At 39.6% G+C, this 25,847-nt stretch overlaps 1 protein-coding gene across 1 annotated transcript in view; it reads right to left on the reverse strand.

Moving 5' to 3' along the window:
* Positions 1-8,790: 8,790 nt before the first annotated feature.
* The window catches only part of LOC115373366 (fucolectin-7-like), a 36,545-nt gene continuing 19,488 nt past the window's right edge, over positions 8,791-25,847 (reverse strand). Inside the window, exons 5-6 of the mRNA XM_030071714.1 lie at positions 9,662-9,941; positions 8,791-9,112 (exon numbers count right to left, since the gene is read on the reverse strand). Coding sequence (XP_029927574.1) covers positions 8,962-9,112; positions 9,662-9,941 — 431 coding nt within the window. The 3' untranslated portion in view covers positions 8,791-8,961. The remainder of the gene's footprint in view (positions 9,113-9,661; positions 9,942-25,847) is intronic.

Genomic DNA, 25,847 nt, shown 5'->3' on the forward strand with positions numbered 1-25,847 from the left:
TACACTGCATAACTAAGACAGCTTGTGAGTTGCCACAAGGTTTATTTATTCACTTTGATGGAGCTAGGCTAATGACTCCCAGAGACTTCAAGTCTTTAGCATTCCTGTATCAGAATCAGAATCAGACTCAGAAACAGTAATATAGTAACTGAATGGCGTCTAGGGAAAAAGGTATGAATTTAGGCTTATTCAGCAACATTCATAATACTCCAACAATGCCATATCTCCCTCAAGTATATCATGCGCCTGTACAGCTCACTACATTGGGGGCACTGTTTTGATTACAGTATGGCACCACTGTGGGCTGTGCCAGTTTTCTAACTCCACGGTTCTCAAAGTGGGGACACATAGCCAGGGGGTCCGCGAAAAAATTCACGGAAATGTATTTTTTTTATTATTATTAATTTTTAAAAACTTTTTGGATGGAGGGGCGTTAAACTGAAATCAACACTGTGTTCGTTTTTAAGTGTCTCCCATGATTGATTTGGGGAGCTTACTCATGTGATTACACATCAGGCAATCTGGTATGACACCTCACAGGCGCTCGCAGGGCTTCACAAATAACAGCAACAACAAACACTCAAAGCGCATCTGTCCGTCAGTGTCTAGTCAATTCTTATGGTACTCAAATAGTCCAGTCATTTTATGAAAAATTCAAGGTTACTATATATATAGTAACCTTGAATTAAAAGGTTACTACATAACAGTGAATTAAAAGGTTACTGTATATATAGTAACCTTTTAATTCACTGTTTAAATATCTGTTCTGGCATTTATTCCTTATATTCCTTATTAGCGCGTATCAAATCAGATAATGTGTGATATGCATGTATAAACAGAATAATTCAAAGAACTTGTAATAGACTTTTTTTCTTGTCTTTGTGTGTGTAATCAACTTGTGAATTTTTATAGTGATATCTGAAAGTAAAATTTTGAACCCCTTTGCCCTGTGTGTTAAAAACAGTGTTTTTTGGTAATTTGTGGTCATAAATAGGCGATTTTCAAAACTTTCCACCAATGGGATTTCCTGGGACTTTTTTCCCCTCACTCAGGACAAACTGAGGATACAAAATCAGTTGAGTTTAATTCTCTTGCAATTTGTCCTAGGTTGACCCCAATTTTGGCCTAAAATTACTGGACTAAAAGGGTTAACAGCCGGTCTCTGCTAGAAGTCCCGCCTCTAACCTAATATCGCTCATCGATTGGCTCTGCCGTTTCTTGCTAATGCGTGATTGGCTGTCCCCGCTGTCACTCCATGTGGTTGTAAAAAAAAGTGCTGGAGGACACAGCGGAGTTTGTTTGGCTGGTTGGCCAGCAGCTAAGCACACGGTGTGTGTTCTTCACTGTTTGTTTCGTCAGGTGGCAGTTAGAACAATAGTTCAGCATGCTTCTTTGACATGAGAGCTTTTATCAGGCACATTGGCCTGTTGTCTCTAGGGAAGCAGGAATTATCCATTTTTACTTACCATGTTTTAAAATATCAAGCTTATAGAACTGTAGAGCCACAACAACACAGATGTTTTTCAAATAAGAGCAAGGCAATGGACACTGATCTGTTTGTATTTAGGTAGTGTCACACATTTATTTTATTTATGTTTCTGTATGGTGTTGTTCATGTACAGTATGATGCACAGTTGCACTAAAGACAAGAACTCAGTTAAATTGCCTGCTTGTCTTTCTTTAGTTGCCTTTAACTTACAACATTACAGAATTATTAAATACTTGTAGTCAGTATAGATATTCATATATGCAGTATAAACATTAATGTAAATCCCTTACTAGTTTTTATTTTTTCTGATTATGATTGTTTGCTTGTTTTTTTGATCAGCTCTACATGACATGACATGGAGTGGCGTTCAGGTGTCCCCTGGCTTGGTGTAGCCTGGCACAGTGATCAGGTGTCACCTGAGGGCTATTCCATGAAAGCAGCTAAAGAAAGCTGCGCTTACGTGATATAGCCTGGCTTGAATTAGCGTCAACTTTTACTAAAGCCTCCACCCGTTCCACTAACGCGATTCAGCCGTGTCTAGTCAATGCTAATTCTAGCCACGTTTGAACCAGCCTCAAGTGCGCATGTTCACGGGGCACATAAGCAGCCCAGAACAGTCGATTGTCGAAACGAAGATACAACTGTCTCAAAAGGAGGGGAAAAGGAGAGCCTCGACATTTTCAGCGGCGGAGCAGACACTGCTGATGGAACAATATGAAGAATATAGAGAAATCACCACAAACAGGGCCGGCTTTTGGTATAGGCGGTATAGGCAATTGCCTAGGGCGCGATGTAAAAATCCAAATATAAAGGGATCATTCAAAAGTGGGATGACCATGAATCCAATTGGGATTAACTGGAATATGTGTTCTTGTAACGTCCCTCACCTGTGTCAACTAACCTATTGGCTTCGGGCAGAATAGAGGCGGATCATCGCAAATTGCGGGTGGGAAATAAAATAAGACGTCTTTTTTATTTAACCTCATGTTCTTTTCAACCCTTTTATGTTCAACGCTTGTTGTTGCATTTGATGTATGACTTGTGCTATATGAATAAAATTTGATTGAGTAATTGATTGTTTATTCGGTTGATTTCGGAGACTGACAGTGATAACACATGATTTTAATTACGTTTATTTTTATTAAGTCAACACGTACATTCATGCTTGGTCACATTGTGGGAAATAGGCTAAGTCTGAATTTATATTTCCGAACACAGACATGGTGCTACATAATTAAATTTGAATTTAATTAAATTGAATATGTGATGCTGGGGCAACAATATAGACGTGACGGAGCCGTCATTTGGGGGTCTGTTTGCGTCCGTCAGACATTCTCTGACACGCAGCTGAGCTAAGCTTGGCTGTAAGCCTGCCACGGAGCAGGCTAGTTCTGTTGATTAAGCTGCCATGGTTATTGAGCTGCAACTTATATAAGCCACTTTGATGGAACGGAACTCTCACTTAAATTAGCGAGGCTCATCGAAATATGCCAGGCTATCCCGTTAGCCAGCTTGATGGAATAGGCCCCTGTGTGTCATGGTTTTGTGTTTCTTGTGTTTTGTTTGATTCTGTTTCTTTTGCCTGAGGGCTGTACTACGAAGGAGGCTCACATAGCCAGGCTTTGTGTTCACTATCAGGCTCAACAAAACCTAAAGCTCCAGTCAAAGTTAAGTGGTATCACGACGGTGGTTCTCATCAAGGTTTGTTAAGTCCGGCTGTCAGCTTTGTGCTCTGTGCGCGTTCACAGAAAAGGGGGCGTTTTAGCGTCATATGATTCTACTTCCGCGAAAAATGGACCGTTCACCGGCTGCATATTTCACGCAAGAGGAGCAGCTTGTCCTCATGGAAAGCTATGAAAATTTTAAAAATAAAATTAACGCTAAGGGCAACACTGTGGCCGCAAATAAGGCGAGAGAGGAGTGCTGGCAGAAAATTGCTGACCGAGTGAATGCGTATGTCAACACTGACTCTCATTATATTCTATATACCTATTCATTCAGTAGCTATTTTGAATTTTAGTTTAGAAATATGTAACTTCAATAGCTTTATGGGAGTGTTGCCTAGGAATTGGAGCTAAAGCCTGAGGTTAAGTCAGGTGACTGAAGGTGTGTGTGGGTGAGTCTAGCAGTGTCGGACGAAGCAGGCGGTGGTTACCATGGTTACACGACAATTTTGACCACTATTTACGCTGTTTAGAGCTCCTTGTCAGAAGTTTCAGATAATTGTTCGTTACATTTGAAGTCTAACTAGAATTGTGGAGCCATTTCTATTGATGTTTGTTTGCTCCTTTTTTGTTAAATCTTTTTTTTTTTTTTTTTTTTCTAAATCGAAATAAGTGGCGTTTGGAGTGCGTTTGAATCACCACGGGCTGCTCCCGTCCAATCATCACCTTCGGATGCGTTATAATATAAGGGGTTTTCTTAAAAAAAAAAAAAAAAGTAGGCTGCTATAACAAAGTCTGTGATACAACGGAATATTTCTAACAAACGTGCAGTCTGTGCACCACTAATAGAAGGTATACATGCATTGTGCAGGTATAGTATTAGCACCACGCACACCGTTTGTCCTACTGTGAGCGCACAACTTCTATCCGTGGCATTCCTGACACTTGGCTCAACAAGTGAGCAAATGTAGCGTATTCCCTCAGATGAAAATCTATACCGCTCATGGAGAATATCGTCAGGAAATGCCAGCGGATCCGCGCAATCCCTAAATCCTCTTTGTCTCCGTAATGAGCCATGGACAGTCCTGGCTCCCAGCTCCACCGGATCATCAATGAACGGTGACGCCATCTCCGAAAGAGTTAAATAGTGAGATAACGCCGCTTTTATAGCCAGGCGGGGTTAAACTCATAACCTGGTCCCGACCAGGTTATGAGTCAAGCATAAGTTACCATGGTGATCTAGCCGGGTTAAAAGAGAGCCACCTTCGTGATACAGGAAAGCCTGGCTTTAGGCTCAACATACCTCGCTAGCCCACTAAACCTGATTTGTAGTACACCCCTCTGGTTCTTTTAGTGATTTGCTCCTTCCAGTGCCACACCTGTCCTGTGTCTGTTAATCATCCCTGATTGTTCTGATCCCTCCCAGTGTTTCCCTCAGCCTATCCTGTGTTCTCCTGTCTCGTGCTCCAGCCCCTTCCCCAGGTGTGTCTTGTTTGATCATTTGGTTCTTGTGTATTTAAGTCCTGTTTTGAGTTCTGTTCCTGGTCGGTTCATTGTGTTGTGCTGTGCTTCATTGTGTTCTGTTCTGTTCTGTTTCCTGCCTGAGTTTCTTGTGTTCCCTGTTAATTAAATTTTTTCATTGAGCATTTTTTGCCTGCGGCTCCTGCTTTTGGGTCCTCCACCTTCCAGCCCCCGTGACACTGTGATGGTGTTCAGGTGTCACCTGGAGTGGTATTCATTTTTCACCTGGAACGGTATTCAGGTGTCACATGGAGTTCTGTTCAGGTTTCACCTGGAGCAGGACCACCTGGCATGGTCTTCAGTGGTCACCTGGAGTGGTGTTCAGGCGTCACCCAGCACGGTGTAATCTGGCACAGTGCTCATTGGTCACCTGGAGCCGTGTTCAGGAGTCACCTGGAGTGGTACTCATTTGTCACCTGGAATGGTCTTCAGGTGTCACCTAGAGCAGTGTTCAGATGTCACTTGGCACGGTGTCCCCTGGAGTGGTATTCAGTTGTCACCTGGAAGATGTTCATGTGTTCCCTGGCATAGTCTTCAGTTGTCATCTGGAATGGGGCTCAGGTGTCACCTGGAGCAGTGCTACCAGGCATAGTCTTCAGGTGTCACCTGGTGCGGTCTTCAGGTGTCAGCTGCAGTGGTGTTCAGTTGTCACCAAATGACATTGTGCCAGGTGACACCTGAACACCGCTCCAGGTGACACCTCATACCAACAATGTACCTGACCACACCTCATTTTGAGACCTTGGGCACACAGATGGGCATGAGTGCTATTCAAACAAAGTGGGAGCTGGACGGGAACAGCAACCATGCCCGTTGGAAACTAGCAAAAACCACTGATGTCGCACTTGGTGCTGCTTTGCACCAGGTGTAAGATGTTGACGTTCTCTGCAATTTGGGTGAAAAAGTATGCTGTATCCAGGTATCAGAATGGTAATCTGCCAAAAGAGTTGGCATACTGGATATTGGCAAAAAAATTCTATTATATGTTCATAACTGATGGTCTAGTTGCTTTCTTCTGATCTTGCTTTTAATCTTGCTTCTTTGAACTCCCTTCCTAAAACAAAATTTTATTAGAGGGCCTTAATACTGTTGTGTGTGTGTTCCAATATTGAACACTGTAAAAGTGCAGTCTACACCTGATTGTATTTGCACCCACCTTGACATTACATCACCCCTAATGTGTCCTCGTTTGACAAATACTGTCAGCTGTTAGCCATTTTCCATTTATCCATTATTCTTCACCTCCACTATTCAGTTTCACCTGTCACCCTGCCAAAGCCAGTTAAGCCCTGCCTGTGACCCTTGGCGGTGCCTCAGGCCACAGTTAGCCCTGTCTGCGCCATGAGCATTCAGTGGGCCATGAGCACCTGGGAACTGGCCCTGACATATAACCCCAGACTGAACTGACAATTGAAACGCAACTGGCCTTGACACGAAAAAAGCTTGCTTGTGTTTGGCTTGCTTTACTGGTACTGTTCTTCTTCAAAATGAATGGCCCAGCGACGTACCTGGACCAGCAAACAACAAGATTTTGAAAGGCCACCCAAAGCTGTAAAAAATGTTTTGAAGGATGCACAACAACAAACGTTTGCTTGGTGCTTTATCAAACAGACTTTTACAGCCGACTTGCTTGCTAACTGGTGGAACTTCTTTATTCGAGTATCACCATGAAACAGCTCCCCTTAGCAAGTCAGTAAGTAAGTAAGTAACATTTACTTCTAGAATAAATTGAACACAGCTCAAGCTGACCAAAGTGCTGTACAAAGGACATTACATGCAAAGTTAACAGTAAACAATAAATAAAAAACAACAATAAACAGCAAAGGATACATACAGAGTTACAGACATGACAACAAATTATAAGGTTAGCGGGCCAGTCATGGTGCAGCGAGTACACCATGATTGTCTGTCACCTGTTATAGCGTTTTTCCACTATAGTGCCGTGCCGTGAAATTCACGGTTCCGCATTCATTCCCACTACACCAGCCCGCTTGGTTCCAGGAACCAACCGTGAAAGATTTCAGCCCGGTTAGAAGGGGCCGCGGAGGCGGGCCTAAATAAGATCTCCTTCGTGATTGGTCCATCAGAATGTCAGTTAACCAGGCTGCTACAAACTGACAAGTGACAAGTGTCAACCATTAAACCTCAGCCAGTGGGCTATTATTTACAAACATTAGTTTCTGGAGAGATTATGGAGGAAATTGATTTGCTTGCTGAGTTTTTTGTTGGGTTTTTCTGTTGTGTAGCCTAGTTTACATTTTTCTTACAAATGGAAATGGAAATGTGACCACTAAGCGCAGATAGCAGAGCATCTGTGAAGATGATGATGATGATGGCATCAGGCGGGTCGGCCGCAGCACCGGTCGGAGTCAGCTGGATCTGACAGGTGAGCGGCCGACCCGCCTGACTCCGACCGGTGCCGCGGCCGACCCGCCTGACTCCGACCGGTGCCGCAGCCAGCCCATAACAAAGCCACTGGCCGGCAATTTATTCAAACAAGATTTTGTCCATAAAAAAAGTAGCAAAAAGCTAATGTAACAACTGACAGCTCCTCTTGTTACTATAACAACTCCATGGCAACGAGCGCACCTCTCTAATTCTATGACGCCGACCCGCTGGTACCATAAGCAATGGAAACACTCCAAGGCCAAACAGGGCTGAGCCCAGCACGGCCCTTCACAGCTCGGCTCTGTATAGTGGAAAAACGCTATTAGTTTTAGCTGTGACAGTAGGACATATAAGAGATGATGTGCTCACACTTTTTAGTACAACATCCTGGCAGCTGCATTTTGGATCATCTGCAGTCAAGATGATGAGGACTGGGGAAGGCTGAAAAAAAAAAAAAGGATTTGCAGGAGTCCAGTTTTGATGTAATAAACACATGAACAACTTTTTGCGTATCAGAGAAGGACATGCAGAATTGACTCAGAGCTCAGAGATCGTTGGTAGTATCTATTTTTAACAATAAAACTGATTTGTTTGTCAAAACAGAACTCAGAATCAAATGTAACACCCAGGTGTCTTGCATGTGACTTCACATATGGGGTGAGGTTATTTTACTGGAGAAATGGCTTCTGGACTTAGAGAGACCAAAGATATATACTTCAGTTTTGTTACTGTTTAGCTGAAGGAAATGCCTTTAATGTCCTCAAGACAATCTAGGGGAGCCTGGAGGGAATCCCTAGATTTTCGCTGGAGGTAATCATCAGCATAGAAGTGACAGGACATGTTATATTAAGATCTAGTAATACTAGGTAGTACTAGCATGGCTTTTTCCCAGAGTCATCAGCAAGTAACAAGGCAACCAAAACCAAGTCAGAACTGCAGGCACTTGCAGTTTTCTCATCAACTTTACACTGCTTGTTTCTTGTAAACTGTAGATAAAATGTCTCATCCCTTTGTCTTACACACTTGTATGTAAGTATGCATTTATTGTTTAAGTACTTTGCTAAGCTGTATAATATCTGCAGGCATTTTTCTGTATTGCATTTTACATTCTCCTTTTCTGGAATGTTCATTCGTATGTAGAGTGAGTGTGTGTCTGTGTGCGCGCACGTATGGTTATGTGTGTCTGTATCTAAATATTTATCTTGACATATTTCTCCACCAATGCTCATTCGTAAAAAGCCCAACAAGGGTCAGGAGTTGAGACCTAACATTAGCTTCATGTATGTGTTTAAATCAGCAAAATGTTGCTGATTTAAGTGCTATATAAATTTACATTGTCCTTATTCAACTAATCTTATGAATGAATGAATGAATGAATGAATGAATGAGTAAATAAATAAATAAAAGTAAAGACAATATGAAAAGGACAACATGTGGCATTCATGTTGAAGAGAATTTATTTCAGTCAATATAATTATTTGATTATGATTATGATTATTCTGCAGCAGAATGTCGTAAAAATGATCCGTTCAATATTCAAAACAGTCATCTCAGACTGAATCAGCAAGATCAACCTCCAATCCAGCTTTCACTAGAAAAATCTAGAAAACTGAGACAGAGCTAAACAATGTGCTCAACCCAACTTTAACCTTTACTTCCAAAATATTTTGCACAATAAGTACCACTTATTTTCCATACATTATGGTTGGTAGAATCACAGAAGTCAGGCAGCTCTGTCACAGCAATATTTGTCCCTGGCATCATTACCATCATGATTGGTTTTCATATTGACAATCTAGAAAGTGAGGCTTAATCAATAACTGCAATCAGTGTGAGCCTGCAGGAGAGCACCACTCAATGTAAAAAGGGAGTGTGTTGAATTTCTCGGCCTCCTCAGACCTAGTCCAGGCTGTGGCCGTACACCTCCACCTCACACAGGGTCAGGAACTCTTTTCTTCCTGGAATGACAAGGTTGACATAGCGACCCTCCATCCCATCACACTGGAAGGTTTCGGTAACACCTCCAGCCATCTGCGAGACCACAACACACCTAACAGGAGAAGCAGAAATCATTTTGTTACCAACAGTTCAGGTGAACAAATAGACACAAAAATAGACGTTTCAGTTTCAACACATTCAATCATGGAACTAATATGTTTGTGTTTGTGCCATTTCTGAACACAACATTACTGAACATGTTGTGGGTAAACCTTGGTTTTAATTCTCTTACATGATGCTATAGACGTTTTTGGATTTATATTTTATGATGTTTATGTAGAAGTTAACAATGTTACTGTTTTAAAAAGTACAAATATTTTTAAATAGTTGTTTAAAGGACAGAGAAATGGTCTTGTGATCAGGGAAAGAAAAGTGAAGGAGAAATGCTTTTCCCTCCCTCAACCACTGAGGTGCCTTTAAGTAAGGCACTGGTCCACACATTTTTCAGATGTGTTTTCACATGATTGTACACGCTTTTATAAGAACATGTTATGTGGACAAGTAGCACAAAGATGTGTTGTTCAAAACTAGACACAGAGTTGTGTTGAAAATGAATGCCAAGATTGTCCACTAACAGTTTTCAGTATTCCTGATAAACTACCTGGGATTGTTGTTGCCATTGTTGTCGAGGGAATTTCCAATGCGGATCTCAACTCCATTGATTCGTTCTGGTACATCATCTCTGTTAGTGATGCTGACAGAAACCACCTTATAGGTTTTGAGCAGGTCCAGTCGCCACCAGGGGCTGAAGTTGTCTTGCGTGTGACTGCAGGAGCCTTGGTTCCAGTTGCTGGCACAATTCCCATCTATGGCATTCATTGGGATTCCAGCTGGATACACTGACGACTGCGTTGCTCGTCCTCGGAGTGCCAAATTCTCTCCTGCACAAAGGACATGGTGACAAAAATCAACAGATCAAAATCATGACAATCTGTGGGTTTTATAAAACTCACCATATGTATTAAAAATCCACAATCCCACTAACTTTCAATTTCTCATAAATGGGAGATGCAACTTTTTTTGTTCAATTTATCCCAGTTCATGTCTCCTATAAATGATTATGTTCCTTTGGTATTATTATTATTTTCTTGTAATGGTTATGGTGAAAAAAAAAATCCTGTATGATTTAAGACCGAAATAAACTTATTCATTCATTGCCATTTGTACATACATTCCATCCAAAATCAACACTAATGACATTTCAAAACATGTCACAACTCAAACTCTCACCAGTCGCAGCAGGATACCCATAGACTTCCACTTCGCAGAGTGAAAGGACTTTGTTTTGACCCTCCATTTTCACAGTCACATAGCGTCCCTCCACTTTGCTGGTAAAATTCAGAGTGAAAGACTCGCCCAATGAAACCTCAGGAACAGAACCATCCCTGCGAGACAGAGGGAGGAAAAAGTCCATAAAGACGTCTAAGATTAAAGGACTAGTTCACACAAAAATGAACAAAAATATCATTATCTTCTCACCTTAATGTCAACTGAAACATTCATTTACATGTTCACAAGTTTATGTTATTATTACACATAGTGAACCAGGTGGCACAGCTTCATTTCAGGCGGCTCCATATCAACTTACATGAATAGTAACAACAAAACAGTGTACAGTGCAAGAACATGCAATCAGACAACTTTTTGTGGATGAAAAAAAGCTCAAAAAAGAGTAGTGGTCACTTTTACTCACATGCTTATTGTTTGATGAGTCTTTATATTCACTTACGCTTTTTTTGGACTCTGATCTTGAATAGGAGAGTCCGAGATGTAGATATTTGCCCCAATGGTCTCGTCTGCACAGCAGTCTCCTCTGACTGTGATGATGATGGAGGTGATAATGTAGGAGTCCAGCAGGTCCACTCTCCACCAGGGGTTCGTCTGATATTCAGTAGTGCTGCATGATCCAGCTATGAATTGAGAGCCACGGTTTCCATCGATGGTATGGGAGGCGGCACTGTAGCCTGTCCATGGTGCGCCTCTGATTGATGACTGAGTCGCTTTCCCATGCAAGGCCAGATTTTCTGTGAATGTGGCATACATTTAAATATACATTTAGTTGATGATTTGTCATTGTTTCTCAGTAGCTTGCCACAGCTGGTTCTGTCTAGTATAAACAATATGTGCTGCTGCTGCTGCTGCTGCTGCTGTTTAGGCACCATGATCACAGTTATTTCAAGTTGCAAACCTATCCTGCATTTCAGCTAATCATGTAGTTTCTGTCACCGAATGCTAACTCACTTCCACAGTATCAAACAACGCATGGCAAGGCGCTGCTAATGGCTGGTAGCTGCTGGTGCTAAAGACAAGACAGCTAACTGTGTCACAGTAATTTAAATATGGAAACAAAGCTACCTTTGCCTGTTTGCCTTTTCTTAAAATGTGACAAAATGCACCCATCACAATAATGTTCCTCATATCTTTTATTTCTAACCTGCATACTGTAGATTTAGCCATGTTTTGCACACAGCTGATTCTCCAACTGACCTCTATGACAGAAACAGCTGCTGCTAGATTGACACAACTGCAAAGCTTCTGATGCAGTGATCAAACCAATTAAGGCAGCCAGTGCATTTTATTTAAATAATCACAAGCTGTGATTGCAATTCTCCAGCAGTCACAAATACACAGCAGGACATTTTACGGCAAAGACAACATATATATCACAAGATCATATTTACTTGAAGCGGTGGTAACCGTGCATGTGCCCAGGAGAAGCAGCAGGAGGATAATTATGGGGTGTTTCATCTTTCTGGTTGAGAGAGAGACAATAAAAAGGGACATTAGTAGATTTGTCATCATTACTGTGTGAAACTGATCCATATCACAAAGTGCTTCACAAAGACAGCAAAAAAAAAGAAAGAAAGAAAGAAAGAAAGAAAGAAAGAAAGAAAGAAAGAAAATGAAAAAGATAAAACAAGTCATAAACTCATCATGTTAAAAAAAAAAAAAAAAACAATTTGTAGTATAAAAAAATATAAAAGACAATTATTATAGATATTAAATACAATTTAAAGTACATTAAAACTCAAGCAAAATCAGGAATTTAAAAAGGCAAAGTATATTTTCATAATGGACTTCAAAGAGATTAGAAGCAAGGAAGCACGATGCTCCTCTGAAGAGTGAGCTTTCCTAGATGGAAGATAAGACAAGACACACAGTTTCTTTAATTACACTTTAACTTTAACTAAAATTTCATTTATTACTCAGGCAATGGAACAGCAGAGCTGAATCAAAAGACACTTCAAGAATAATTTGGGGAGAGAAAGAAAAATGTTTCCCACCTTCTCTCTGGTCAAAAAGGATTTAAGGAGAGAGATGAAGTAAAAATGCTCTCAAGGATGATGAGTCTTGATGCGCTTTCTTCAAGCAGCTCACCGATCCTCTTCAAAACCGCCTGTTTGCAGCTCTTTTTATCTCTCTTTCTCTCTCTCTCTTTCTCTCTCTCCCTCTCTCTCTCCTTCTCTCTCTCTCTCTCTCTCTCTCTCTCTCTCTCTCTCTCAGCAGATGTTTTTTTTTTAGTGAAAGCTGTTACCTCATACATTCAGTTACCACAGTCAGCAAGCTTTCTGTGACCAGGGTGTGGTCTGTTCACTGGAGTTAACTCATAAGAACAGTTTATTTACCAGTGTCCCCGTCTTTCTTCTTGCCCAATCGTACTGTCAAGGCCACCACACACCTGCCATCTCTGGCTCTACCTGCAGCAGCTCCTCGGTGTTTAACCAGCCACTGGTCCACAAGGAGATAGTTTCTTTATCCCTGGTGACAGAGAGCCAGCAGAGGCCCAGTCATAATGAGGCTATGCACTCTAAAATCTTTCTGGTCTGCATGTCTTCCTTTGTTACCCCAGCATGCTGGTGAGCCAGATTGGAAGCAGGAGCAGGAGAAATGGCTGCAGCCTCCATGTGGAGCCAGCAGGTGGACCAGCAGCTGGAGTTCGTGAGAGCATCCGAAGGGTTTCTCTCAAAACAACTTGCATGCTGATGCCTCCTCTGCAACTCCTGAGACTGCTTTCAGATCAGTTTTGTACAAGTAGCAAGAAGAGAGGCCCATGTTGTTTCATTCGTGCATTGTTATTAATATTGTGCTTACTTTGAATTACTTATATCAGCATTTATTACTAACAATGTTTATGTGTTATTGCGTATATTATCATGATACATTTTACTACATGAGCCAGCAGATAATAGGAAAGGTACATTTAGGTAACTGGAAATTACTTTACTCAAATAATTCTACACCATCTGCCTCAAATCGTATTCTTCTATTATCTTATTATTTACAGCGATGTTTACAAGCATTTTCAAAATAAACAAAAAAGAGGTATACCCAGGTGTCTGCAGCTCCATAAAGTCTTAAATGCAAAATTATAATCTCTCACCATTAAAAAATAATAAATAAAATAAACTCAATATCTTTATCGTTTCAATTTTAGTCTCCTTCACCAAAAATTCAGTAGAGGCCAGGCAATAGTTGCTATAGCTAAATGAGAATATTTGTCTAGATAATAAACCTGTATTCTGGCCTCCACTTTCAGATAACCATATTTATTTAGTCTTTCAGGTATGAATGCATGTAAAATCTGCCAAAAACAAAAACATGGGATAACAAGTTGATTATGATTATTCTATGATATCATAACTTAATATTTGTTGGCCTTTAACTTTATTTCCTATAGGTGAAGTATTTAATTTGAACAGGTGCTGAATGGATTCTTTTTTGTATCTCGAATAGTACTTATAGACATGTGTGTGCATGTATGTATGTATGTATGTGCACAGTACGGACAAAAGTATTGGGTCACTTCCATATTCCACCTCCAGGAGCTTTTCTGACCTCCCATTCTAAATCCATTGGCATTAATATGGAGTTGGTCCTTTGCAGCAGAACAGCTTCCAATATTCTGGGAGGCTTTCTCCCAGATTTTGGAATGTGTCTGTGGGAGTTTCTGCCCGTTCATCCAGAAGAGCATTTGTGAGCTCAGACACTGATGTTGGACCAGAGGGCTCGGCTCGCAAACTCTGTTCTAGTTCATCCCAAAGGTGTTAGATGGGGTTGAGGTCGGGGCTCTGTGCGGGCCGCTCAAGTTCTTCCACACCAAACTCAGCCAGCCACACCTTTATGGATCTGCTTTGTGCACTGGGGCTCAGTCATGCTGGGACAGAAAAGGGCCTTCCCCAAACAAAATAATGACAGCATGATTTAGCTTGGAATATCATTTACTTTAGAAAATGAACTGAAAGAATGAAAATGAATTATTTAACATAAAAACTGAATGTTGTTGTGTTTTCCAATTTGTGGTTGTGGTTTTTGTTTTGCCGTTGTGATTTTGCATTTGTGCTGTTTTCTGATTTGTCATTGCATTTTTACTTTTGTTAATTTGATTTGCAATTTGCATTTATGTTTTGTTCTTGCAGTTGTGTTTTCTGAGTTGTTGCTGTGTTTTGTTATTTGCCGTTGTGATTTGCACTTCACAGCCTCCGTATCCACTACACATCACTTCATGATCTTCATGGGTACAATGTTTACGAAACACACACATTAGTAGGGAAATTTCAATTCCAATCAGCTGTAGACTGCTCTTTTGAGGTGTTCAATATTGGAAACACACACACACACACACAGAGACAAATGGAACACACTGGAACATTTTTACAGCGTGGGCTTAAACACTTTCAGTTTCATTTCTTGTTATCATTTCATTTCATTGTCAAGTCAGAAGAACTACTATCTGTCATTCACACAAGTTACAACTCCTGTATTTTAATTGGAGATTTTAATATACATATTGATAATCTGGCAGATACCAGAGCCAAAGAGTTCTCAGAATTATTAGAATGTATGGATTTTAAACAGCATATTAACTTACCTACTCACAAACATGGACATACATTAAATCTGGTTATATCATATGGTCTGAACATCAACATATCATCTGTTACTGATCTGGCTCTCTCTGACCACCACTGTGTATTTTTTAACTGTCTCGATCACTCTCTACACAACACCATAGAACGCACTATTAGAAAGCGATACATCACCTCTGAAGTGGCCACAACTCTCACATCACATATTGCAGCTTACAAAAGTACAGTTTTACCATCATCCTGTGAAGTTTTAGTGAAAGATTTTAACCATAAAATGAAAACAGTGCTTGACGCAGTCGCTCCGATCAAAACCAAGAAAATAACTATGAAAAAGGTTGCTCCATGGAAAAATAATCACACCATGAAGTTAAAAAGAGAATGCAGAGCTGCAGAGTGCAGATGGCGAAAAACAAAGCTAGAAATCCATCACAATATTTTTACTGAAAACCTTAAAAACTATAACAAGGAAATTCGAAAGTCCCGACAGTCATACTACTCCAACTTAATCAACACCAATATTCACAACCCTAGACTGCTTTTTAACACAATTAATTATCTTATAAATCCTGCTACAAACTACAGCAGTGAGCCCCCAGCTTTTAAATGCCAAGAGTTTGCTGGCTACTTCAGGGAGAAAATAATTAACATTAGGTCTTGTATCTGCCAGCAAAACAGGCACACTGCACTTTTACCAGTATCCTGCGTAAAATGTGATGCGAGATATGAATGTTTGACCTGGTTGAGGCTGACACTCTGAGGAAAGTAGTAACAGAACTGAAACCTTCCACATGTTCCCTTGACCCCATCCCAACTTCCCTTTTTAAAACCAACATGTAGCAGGTATGATCCCTTTTTAAAACTTCCCTTTTTTTTTTAGTTCAGTATCTGAAGACATACTAGCCATTGTAAACTATTCCCTACAGCAAGGTGTCTTCCCCACTGATTTTAAAATTGCTTTAGTTAAACCTCTTTAAAGAAAGGGAACCTGGACATTCTATCTCCCAGCAGTTATAGACCAATTTCAAACCTCCCATTTTTAAGTAAAATTTTAGAGAAATTAGTTTTTATTCAGTTAAGTGCCTTTTTAAATTCATATACCAAATTGGAAATGTTTCAATCTGGTTTTAGGACAAATCACAGCACAGAGACGGCCCTGCTAAAAGTAGTAAATGATATCAGAACAAACCTTGACAAGAACAAACCTTCAGTTCTGGTGCTGCTTGACCTGAGTGCTGCTTTCGATACTGTGGACCACCAAATTCTTTTAGATAGATTAGATGAGTGTGTTGGCCTGTCTGGAATGGTTTTAAAGTGGTTCACCTCATATCTTTATTTCTATAGACAATCAGTTTTCCAAACAATATGAGGTTACCTGTGGAATACTACAAGGATCAATTTTAGGACCGTTACTTTTTAATTTATACACGTTACCCCTGGGCAGTGTCATCAGGAGACACAGCATCTCTTTCCATAATTATGGTGATGACACCCAGCTCTATGTGGCCGTGTCTCCTGATGACACTGGACCACTTGATTCACTTTTTAACTGCATTTCGGATATTAAGGCCTCGATGTCACAGAATTTTTTACAGCTCAACCAGGACAAAACAGAAGTACTGATTATTTGTTCAAAGGCTCAGAGAGAGAAACTGGCCTCTAAACTAAATACACTTGGACTAAACCCAAGCCAAGAGGCAAGAAATTTAGGAGTGATATTTGACTCTGATTTTAATTTTAAACCACATATACGCAGTGTCACAAAAACAGCATTTTATCATTTAAAAAATATCTCCAAAGTGAGACCATTTCTCTCTCTGGGCAATACGGAGAGACTAATGCACGCTTTTATAACTAGCAGGCTAGACTACTGTAACGCTCTCCTTTCTGGTCTACCCAAAAACACAATTAATCAGCTGCAACTGATCCAAAACTCTGCAGTAAGAGTTCTGACTCAGACCAGAAGGAGAGCACACATTACGCCTATTTTAAAATCCTTACCCTGGCTGCCTGTTAGTTCTCGCATTGATTTTAAAGTTCTTTTATTAGTTTTTAAGGCGCTGCATGGACTTGCACCGGACTATATATCAGAGATGCTTTTAGTACATGAACCAGGAAGGCTCCTCCGATCCTCCGGCTCTTCTCTCTTGGCTGTTCCACAGAGTAGAACCAAAACATTCGGTGATGCTGCTTTCAGCCACTAAAACTCTGGAACAGCCTGCCGGAGGATCTGAGAGGAGCTGGAAGCATTGAAACTTTTAAACGTAGACTAAAAACCCATCTCTTTGGTCTGGCCTTTATGTAGTGTCTTATAATATTATTATAATTTTATAGTTTTATAGGTATTCTATTTCTTATTTACTATTAATTATTTTATCTGTATTTGTTTTATTGTTATTTTATTGATAGTTTCTATATATTATATTCTACATTCTATTTTATTGTTTTTCATCTTGTTTTTATATTTTATTCAGTATCTTATTCTTGAGTTATTTTATTATTGCTGTGTCTTTATTGTTTTAAATTGTGTCATGGATTTTTCTCTTTAGTTAGTCAAATAAAGGATCTGGAATCAATAAGTTGTCTTTGGGAATTTTATTATTCAGCGCAGAAGGGAAGAACCAAACAGAGTGCAAGGCAGTCTGCAGGGAAGTTCCGCAGAGTGTTTATAATCAGAGATATTTATGCAGAAAAATCAGACAATGAGTCAAAAAACGTTTACATCCTGTTTGGTCATGAGTGACATGTGCCATTTCCAAATTAGGTAATACAGACAAGTTAAAAGTTCAAGCACTTTTGGTGCAAAAGTTCAGGATCCTTAAGCAAAGAGTTCAGCTAGGGTCTTATGCTAGCGAAAGTTTTAGTTCCTTAATATAGAGTTCAAAAGGTCTAACGAAGGTTCATCTGAAGTGCAAGCACGACCGTAAGAACAGGAACCTAAAGCAGGAACATAGACACTGTCTGAATGTAATCAAGGCAATCTTAAGGCATATTAACTAGTAAACATGAGCCATTGTATTTGTAGGCATGAGCAGTAAATTTCCATTACAATTGTTTCATATTGTTTTTTATATTTTATTCGGTATCTTATTCTTGAGTTATTTATTATTGCTGTGTCTTTATTGTTTTAACTCGTTTCATTTTGTTTTTATATTTATTCAGTATCTTATTCTTGAGTTATATAGAGTTCAAAAGGTCTAACGAAGGTTCATCTGAAGTGCAAGCACGACCGTAAGAACAGGAACCTAAAGCAGGAACATAGACACTGTCTGAATGTAATCAAGGCAATCTTAAGGCATATTAACTAGTAAACATGAGCCATTGTATTTGTAGGCATGAGCAGTAAATTTCCATTACAATTGTTTCATATTGTTTTTTATATTTTATTCGGTATCTTATTCTTGAGTTATTTTATTATTGCTGTGTCTTTATTGTTTTAACTCGTTTCATTTTGTTTTTATATTTTATTCAGTATCTTATTCTTGAGTTTTTTGTTTTCTTGTATTGCTGTTTTTATTGTTTTTAAATCTTTTTATTCACTTTCTTTTTTTTTTAAATTAGCCATATTTTATGAGTGTGTATCGGTCTCCTTGTCCTTTCACTTCTTATTTTATGCTTATTTGTCAATCAAGATGTAAAGCACCTTGAATATCATGCATTTGTTTGAAAGGTGCTACATAAATAAAATTTGACTGATTGATTGAAGTCAGCTGGTATTCTTTACAGCCTTGCTTTGTCACATATATATATATGGAGTTTGATTGGGCAAGAATTAAAGCAGAAAGATGGGGAGACTCAGCAAGAGCTAGTGATTGAGAAGTGGTGGATTGGTGTGAGTTCTCAACTAGGTGAGAAAAATATCCCTTGAATGCTAATGACAATGCTACAATAATGTAAATCCAGTTTACAATGTGTGTTTTAAACCATTTGTTGAATAAACTGTTCTTATGAGTTAACAAAAGGAGCAGCAAAAAGACAATTCTGAAGAGGATTGGCGAGCTGCTTGAAGAGGGGGGAACATCTTTGAGAGCGTTTTTACTTCATCTCTCATGTTTTTGGCTTTACATCTCCTTGAATTCTTTTTGACCAGGGAGAAGGTGGGAAAAATGTTTGTTTCTCTTCCCAAATTATTCTTCATATGTCTTTTGATTCATGTGTCTCTTGATTCTGCCTGAGCAATAAAAGACATTTTAGTTAAAGTGTCACAGTAACTTTGTTATAGTCTTATCTTCCATCTAGGAAAGCTCGCTCTTCAGAGGAGCATCGTGCGTCTTCTTGTAGATCAACAGGAAAATAGACATTTTCTATCCAGCTGAGTGTGTTGCATAATTGACGGTTTGGTTGCTTGCTTCTTTGAAGTCCCTTCTTAAAACATACTTTTCATCAGAGAGTCTTTCCTGATTTTGTTTGAGTTTTAATATACCTTAAACTGTCTTTAATTCTCTTTATATTGTTTTTTATTCTCCAAATTGTTTTTTTTTCACCTGATGAGTTTATGAGTTTTTTTTTTCACCTGATGAGTTTATGACTATTTTATTTTGTTTTATTTTATGTTTTGCTGCCGTTGTGAAGCACAAACCAAAATGTGTAGAGCAGAATTATATCAAATAGGTTAAACAACATTTAGTTAAAAACTGAACTTACTGAGGAAGTATGTTTTTAAATTTGTTCTTAAAGAGAGAGAGTTGACAACTTTCAGGTAAACTGGGAGAGAGGTCCAAAATTTGGGGCCGCAGTAACACAAAGGAGAATTATACCTGCTACATGCTGTCAATATTTCTAATCAAAAAACATTTCTGAGACAATACTGCCTCCACCAACGACATGAAATCAGGGGGTTATGTGCGGTTATAACTCAAAAACTACTGCATAGATTTGCATAATCAATCAATCAATCAAACAAACTTTATTTATAGAGCACTTTTATACATAAAATGTAGCACAAAGTGCTTTACATGTTAAAATCATTTTTACTGTTAAAATCATCAACAATAAAATCACAGGGTGCAGGTAAAGAAACTGGAGGATGTTTATCTAAAATGTCAATAAAATTTGCAGCCACCTCAGAGGTAATACAGCGCTTCCTGACAGTTCTCACTGTTGTCTCCTGCTGAATAAAACTGGTGATATTAAAAAACACGCAGTAATGGTCGGACACAGCCAAGTCAACAACAGAGGACACACCAGCTGAGAGGCCATCGCTAATGACCAGATCCAGGGTGTGTCCCCTGTTGTGAGTTGGCTGTGTGACGTGTTGTGTAAAATCCATGCAGCTGAGGAGGTTTAAAAACTCTTTGGACATGTGGTCTGATGCTATAAAACCTGGTGGGAGGGTTGGCCATGGGCCAACAAAGAAATGATTCAGGCTGTGACAGTGGGCGGGGCTTAGTACAATTGGACACAAAAATCCACAACCAACCCTTTTGGGAAGATTGTCACGGCAGAACTCATCAACTTTCCCCAAGGGGAGTAGCTAAAAGTGGTGTGTCTTGTAACAGCTGTATTGCTGAAAGGGGGTGTGGTTCAGGATGAACATCCAGGTGCGACTTTGGTGGCGGTCAGCGTTCTGCTGAACGTTCATTTTGAACCACCAGGTGTTTTTTTGTTCTTTTTTTTCTGTTTTAGATGCCACTTTTTAAATTAAAGTGTCAGGAGGAGCTATGTGTTGTTGATCAGTTTCACACAGTAATGATGACAAATCCACTCATGTCCCTTTTTATTGTCTCTCTCTCAGCCAGAAAGATGAAACACACCATAATTATCCTCCTGCTGCTTCTCCTGGGCACACGCATGGTTACCACTGCTTTAAGTAAGTATGCTCTTGTGATATTTATGTTGTCTTTGCCATAAAATGTCATGCTGTGTATTTGACTGCTGGAGAGTCACAATCACAGCCTGTGATTATTTAAATAAAATGCGCTGGCTGCCTTAATTGGTTTGATCACTGCATCAGAAGCTTTGCAGTTGTGTCAATCTAGCAGCAGCTGTTTCTGTCATAGAGGTCAGTTGGAGAATCGACTATCATTCTCAATTTCTATTTCCCTTTTTATTGACTGTTTTTATTGTTTTAAATTGTGTCTTGTTGCTTTTAATGTCTCTGTAAAGCACTTTGAATTACCTTGTGTTGAATTGTGCTATACAAATAAACTTGCCTTGCCTTGCCTTGCCTTAATTGGTTTGATTACCGCATCAGAAGCTTTGCAGTTGTGTCAATCTAGTCGCAGCTGTTTCTGTCATAGAGGTCAGTTGGAGAATCGGCTGTGTGCAACACATGGCTAAATCTACAGTATGCAGGTTAGAAATAAAAGATATGATGAACATTATTGTGGTGGGTGCATTTTGTTATGTTTTAAGTAAAGGCAAACAGGCAAAGGTGGCTTTGTTTCCATAGTTAAATTACTGTGACACAGTTAGTTCTCTTGTCGTTAGCACCAGCTGCTACTAGCCATTAGCAGCGCCTTGCCATGTGTTGTTTGATACTGTGGAAGTGACTTAGCATTCGGTGACAGATACTACATGATTAGCTGAAATGCAGGGTAGGTTTACAACTTGAAATAACTGTGATCATGGTGCCTAAACAGCAGCAGCAGCAGCAGCACATATTGTTTATACTAGACAGAACCAGCTGTGGCAAGCTTCTAAAAATTTAAACAATGACAAATCATCAATTAAATGTATATTTAAATATATGCCACATTCACAGAAAATCTGGCCTTGCGTGGGAGAGCGACTCAGTCATCGATCAGAGGCGCACCATTGACAGCCTACGGTGCCGTAACTCTGAATTCTTGGCCGGTTCATGCAGTAATACTCACCCACAAATGGACCCCTGGTGGAGAGTGGACCTGCTGGACTCCTACATTATCACCTCCATCATCATCATAGGCAGAAGAGACTGCTGTGTGGATGAGCTCAGAGGGGCAGATATCTACATCTCAGACTCTCCTATTCAAGATTGGGGTACAAAAAAAACATAAGTGAATATATAGAGACTCATCAGACAATAAGCATGTGAAAAAAGTGACAGCTACGCTTTTTGAACTTTTTTTTTTTTTCATCCCAAAAAGGTTTCTGATTGAATATTCTTCTGCTTCCGCTGGGAAACAGTCACTTTTTTGTTGTTACTATTCATGTATGTTGACACAGAGATGGCTGAAATGAAGCTTTGAAGCCCCCGGCTCATTAGCTGACTTTGCACTGTTATCTTCGAAGCAGATGACACTTTGTGTGTTGTGTGCTTTAAATGCCTTGTAGTGAGACCTCAGTTTTTTCAGTTTTTGGCAAACCTGTCCCATTGTGCGTGAGTTCCCAACTGCTGCCAGCTCTCTCTATATATATCACATAATGTCCTCATTTTGGCAAACACCGTTGATTTGACATTGGACATTATACTACATAATGTCCTTGTTTGACCAGGATTGCCGCTTTTTCTCCATTTTTCTTTTCCCTGTTATTTTTCTGCTACAAAAGTGAGCTGCTGCGCTGACATCTGGACTTATCAGCAGCACCATCTCCCCGCCCACAACCAGGTAAGCCCCACCCACAAGCCTTAACTCCACCTCAGACATCGCACCTTGTCTGGTCCTTGGGTATTTTTTGGGCCATTAGCACCTGGAAACTGGCCCAGACATCTAGTGCCGCTGAGGAGCGATCAAAGACCGGAAGTGCGACTGGCAACTGGCCTTGGCACACAAAAGCTCACCCTCACCTGGCATGACAGTGGAAAGCCGACTATCTTATAATGACAAACAAACTTGTGAACACGTAAACTAATGTTTCGGTTGACATGAAAGTGAGTAGATAATGACATTTTTTTTTTTTTTTTTCATTTTTGTGTGAACTAGTCCTTTAATTGCAGGCAATTTAGGTCACCCTCATTCACCCACATCCAAGAGTTGCAGTTGTTAAGCTGCTTCATGGACTGTTTCCTTTTTCTGTCTTGCAGGGATGGTTTAGTTTCTGAAATTTCACTGGGCGAGTTGTTCACTTTGAATTTTACCAGCAAAGTGGAGCGACGCTATGTGACTGTGAAACTAGAGGGTGAAAACCAAGTCCTGACGCTCAGCGAAGTGGAAGTTTATGGGTACCGTGCTGTGACTAGTAAGAGTTCATTTTATTTCAGTCAATGGATATATAAGTCATAAAACAAAGTTATATAATTTAATCATTTTATTATATATATCTCAAAGGAACATACTTACAACTACAATCATGCTGAAGTAGCATATTAGTGAAGGAGTTCCATTAGAGATGCATTACATTTGTATTACAAATGCCAGATAATCATGCCTTTTATCTCCATCCTAATTTATCATTACAGGTGTTTAATGATTTATGAGATATAAACTGGGATAAACTGAACAAAAAAGTTGCATCTCCCATTTATGAGAAAGTTAGTGGGATTGTGGATGTTTAATACATATGGTGAGTTTTGTAAAACACACAGATTGATCATGATTTTGATCTGCTGATTTTTCTCACCATGCCCTTTGTGCAGGAGAGAATTTGGCACTCCGAGGACGAGCAACGCAGTCGTCAGTGTTTCCATCTGGAATGGCAATGGCAATTTTTGCTCAAATGTCACCAAACTTGCTACAGAGCATCTTCAGACTGTCCTACACAAACGTTCCACACAGATTTTTGAATTATCAAATATTGAGCCTACAGTACATCATAATGTGTGGCTGTAAACGGTACTGTAAACATATACTTTCAAATTCTTGGTAAATAAAACTTCAGTGTTCATGAAAAAAATTGAAAAAATTTTGGAGTCATGGTAAATGATGTGTGGCAAATTTTAGAACTGTATCTCAAAAACTGAATTTTTGACAGCATTTTGAATTTTGCTCTCGTGAGCAATTGGAGTCAATGCAAGAATGGCATTTTTAAACATTGGTTTTTCACTTATGGAGAAAATCAATCATTGTTAAAAACAAATGATCAACATCTCCATGCTGTCTAGATGCAATTTGTGTATTTTCAGATTTTTGTCTTAATAACTGGATTTTTGACAGCTGTTTAAAATCTGCCTTTCCATGCATGGCTGACTGTTGTCCTGCATGTCAGTGACTGGCTTAGTCAGTTTGTGAAGCTGCATGTGAAGTTTTAGCTCAGTGAGGTAGAGGCCAGTCCTCGGTGTCGAAGATTGTGAGTTCAAGCTTCAGCTTGTGCAACATTCCCATGTGCCAAAACTCACCAAACTTTGCACAAAGGTCCAGTCCCATGCCAGATTTCCTCAGCTGCCAACACAAGCCAATAGTCCTGATGGTGGCAATACAGTAAGCCTCTAAATTTCAATACTTCAATACTTAATAAATTTATAATAAATCAACCATATGTACTACAGCTTTGCAATTTTCATCAAAATGTAGCCCCAATACCAAAGAAACCTTTGTACCCTTTACAATTGAAGTCAGTTTTTCACTTATGGAGCAAATCAATCACTGTTAAAAAAAAAAAAAAAAAAAATTACCAACATCTTCATGCTGTCTAGATGCAAGATGTGTATTTTCAGATTTTTGTCTTGATGACTGATTGACTGACTTGATGACTTTTTTATTATTTTTTTTTTTTTTTTACAGTGGTTTCAAATCTGTCTTTCCTTGCATAGGCGGATGCTATCATGTGACTGGCTTAGTCAGTTTGTGAAGCCTCAAATGAGGTGACACTTGCCAATCAGCTCAGTGTGATAGAAGATGGTCCTTCGTCTCAGAGATTGTGAGTTCAAGCCTTAACTTGATTTATTTATTGTTGCAGCTGTAAGTCCCATAACAAGCTAGAAGAAGTTTTAAACATATCACTGTGTTGTCACTTGCTAATTAGCTCAGTGAAATAGAGCATTGTCCTTCATGCCAGAAATTGTGAATTCAGACCTCAGCTGATGCAAAATGCACATTAGAATGCCATCTTCCAATTCTACACTTGTTGCTCAGAATTGCATAAAATTGCCCGGCCCGACCATTGCTGCGCAGCAGCTATAATTTAAACAATAGTTGTACTTTTTTAAAACAGTAACACTGTTAACTTCAACATTAACATCATAAAATAGAAATTCAAGAAAGTCTATAGCATCATGTAAGAGAATAAAACCAAGGTTTACCCACAGCATGTTCAGTAATGTTGTGTTCAGAAGTGGCACAAACACAAACATATCAGTCACATGATTGAATGTATTGAAACTGAAACATCCATTTTTGTGTCCATTTATTTACCTGAACTGTTGATAACAAAAAGATTTCTGCTTGTCCTGGTAGGTGTGCTGTGGTCTCGCACATCACTGCAGGTCTTACTGAAACCTTCCAGTGTAATGGGATGGTGGGTCGCTATGTCAACATTGTCATTCCAGGAAGAAAAGAGTTCCTGACCCTGTGTGAGGTGGAGGTGCATGGCCACAATCTGTTCTAGATCTGAGGAGGCCGAAAAATTCAACACACTCCCTTTTTACATCGAGTCCTCTCCTGCAGGCTCACACACATTGCAGTTATTGATTAAGCTTCAGTTTCTGGATTGTCAATATGAAAACCAATCATGATGATAATGATACCAGGGACAAATATTGCTGTGACAGAGCTGCCTGACCTCTGTGATTCTACCAACCATGATGTATCGTCGTAGAGCTGATGGGTGTTGCAGCACTGGAAACTAAGTGGTACTTATTGTGCAAAATATTTTGGAAGTAAAGGTTAAAGTTGAGTTGAGCACATTGTTTAGCTCTGTCTCAGTTTTCTAGACTTTTCTAGTGAAAGCTGGATTGGAGGTTGATCTTGTTGGTCTAGAGCTGCTCTGGATGCAGATATAATGTCACTGGGCTACATGTGATTTGTCTGGTCTGTGCTTGATGGTCGAATGCTGTTGCTTCGCTGCTTTTCATTCAGTCTGAGATGACTGTTTTGAATACTGAAGAGAGAATTGTTATGACACTCT

This window comes from Myripristis murdjan, chromosome 16, assembly GCF_902150065.1.
Source record: "Myripristis murdjan chromosome 16, fMyrMur1.1, whole genome shotgun sequence".
Lineage (NCBI taxonomy): Eukaryota > Metazoa > Chordata > Actinopteri > Holocentriformes > Holocentridae > Myripristis > Myripristis murdjan.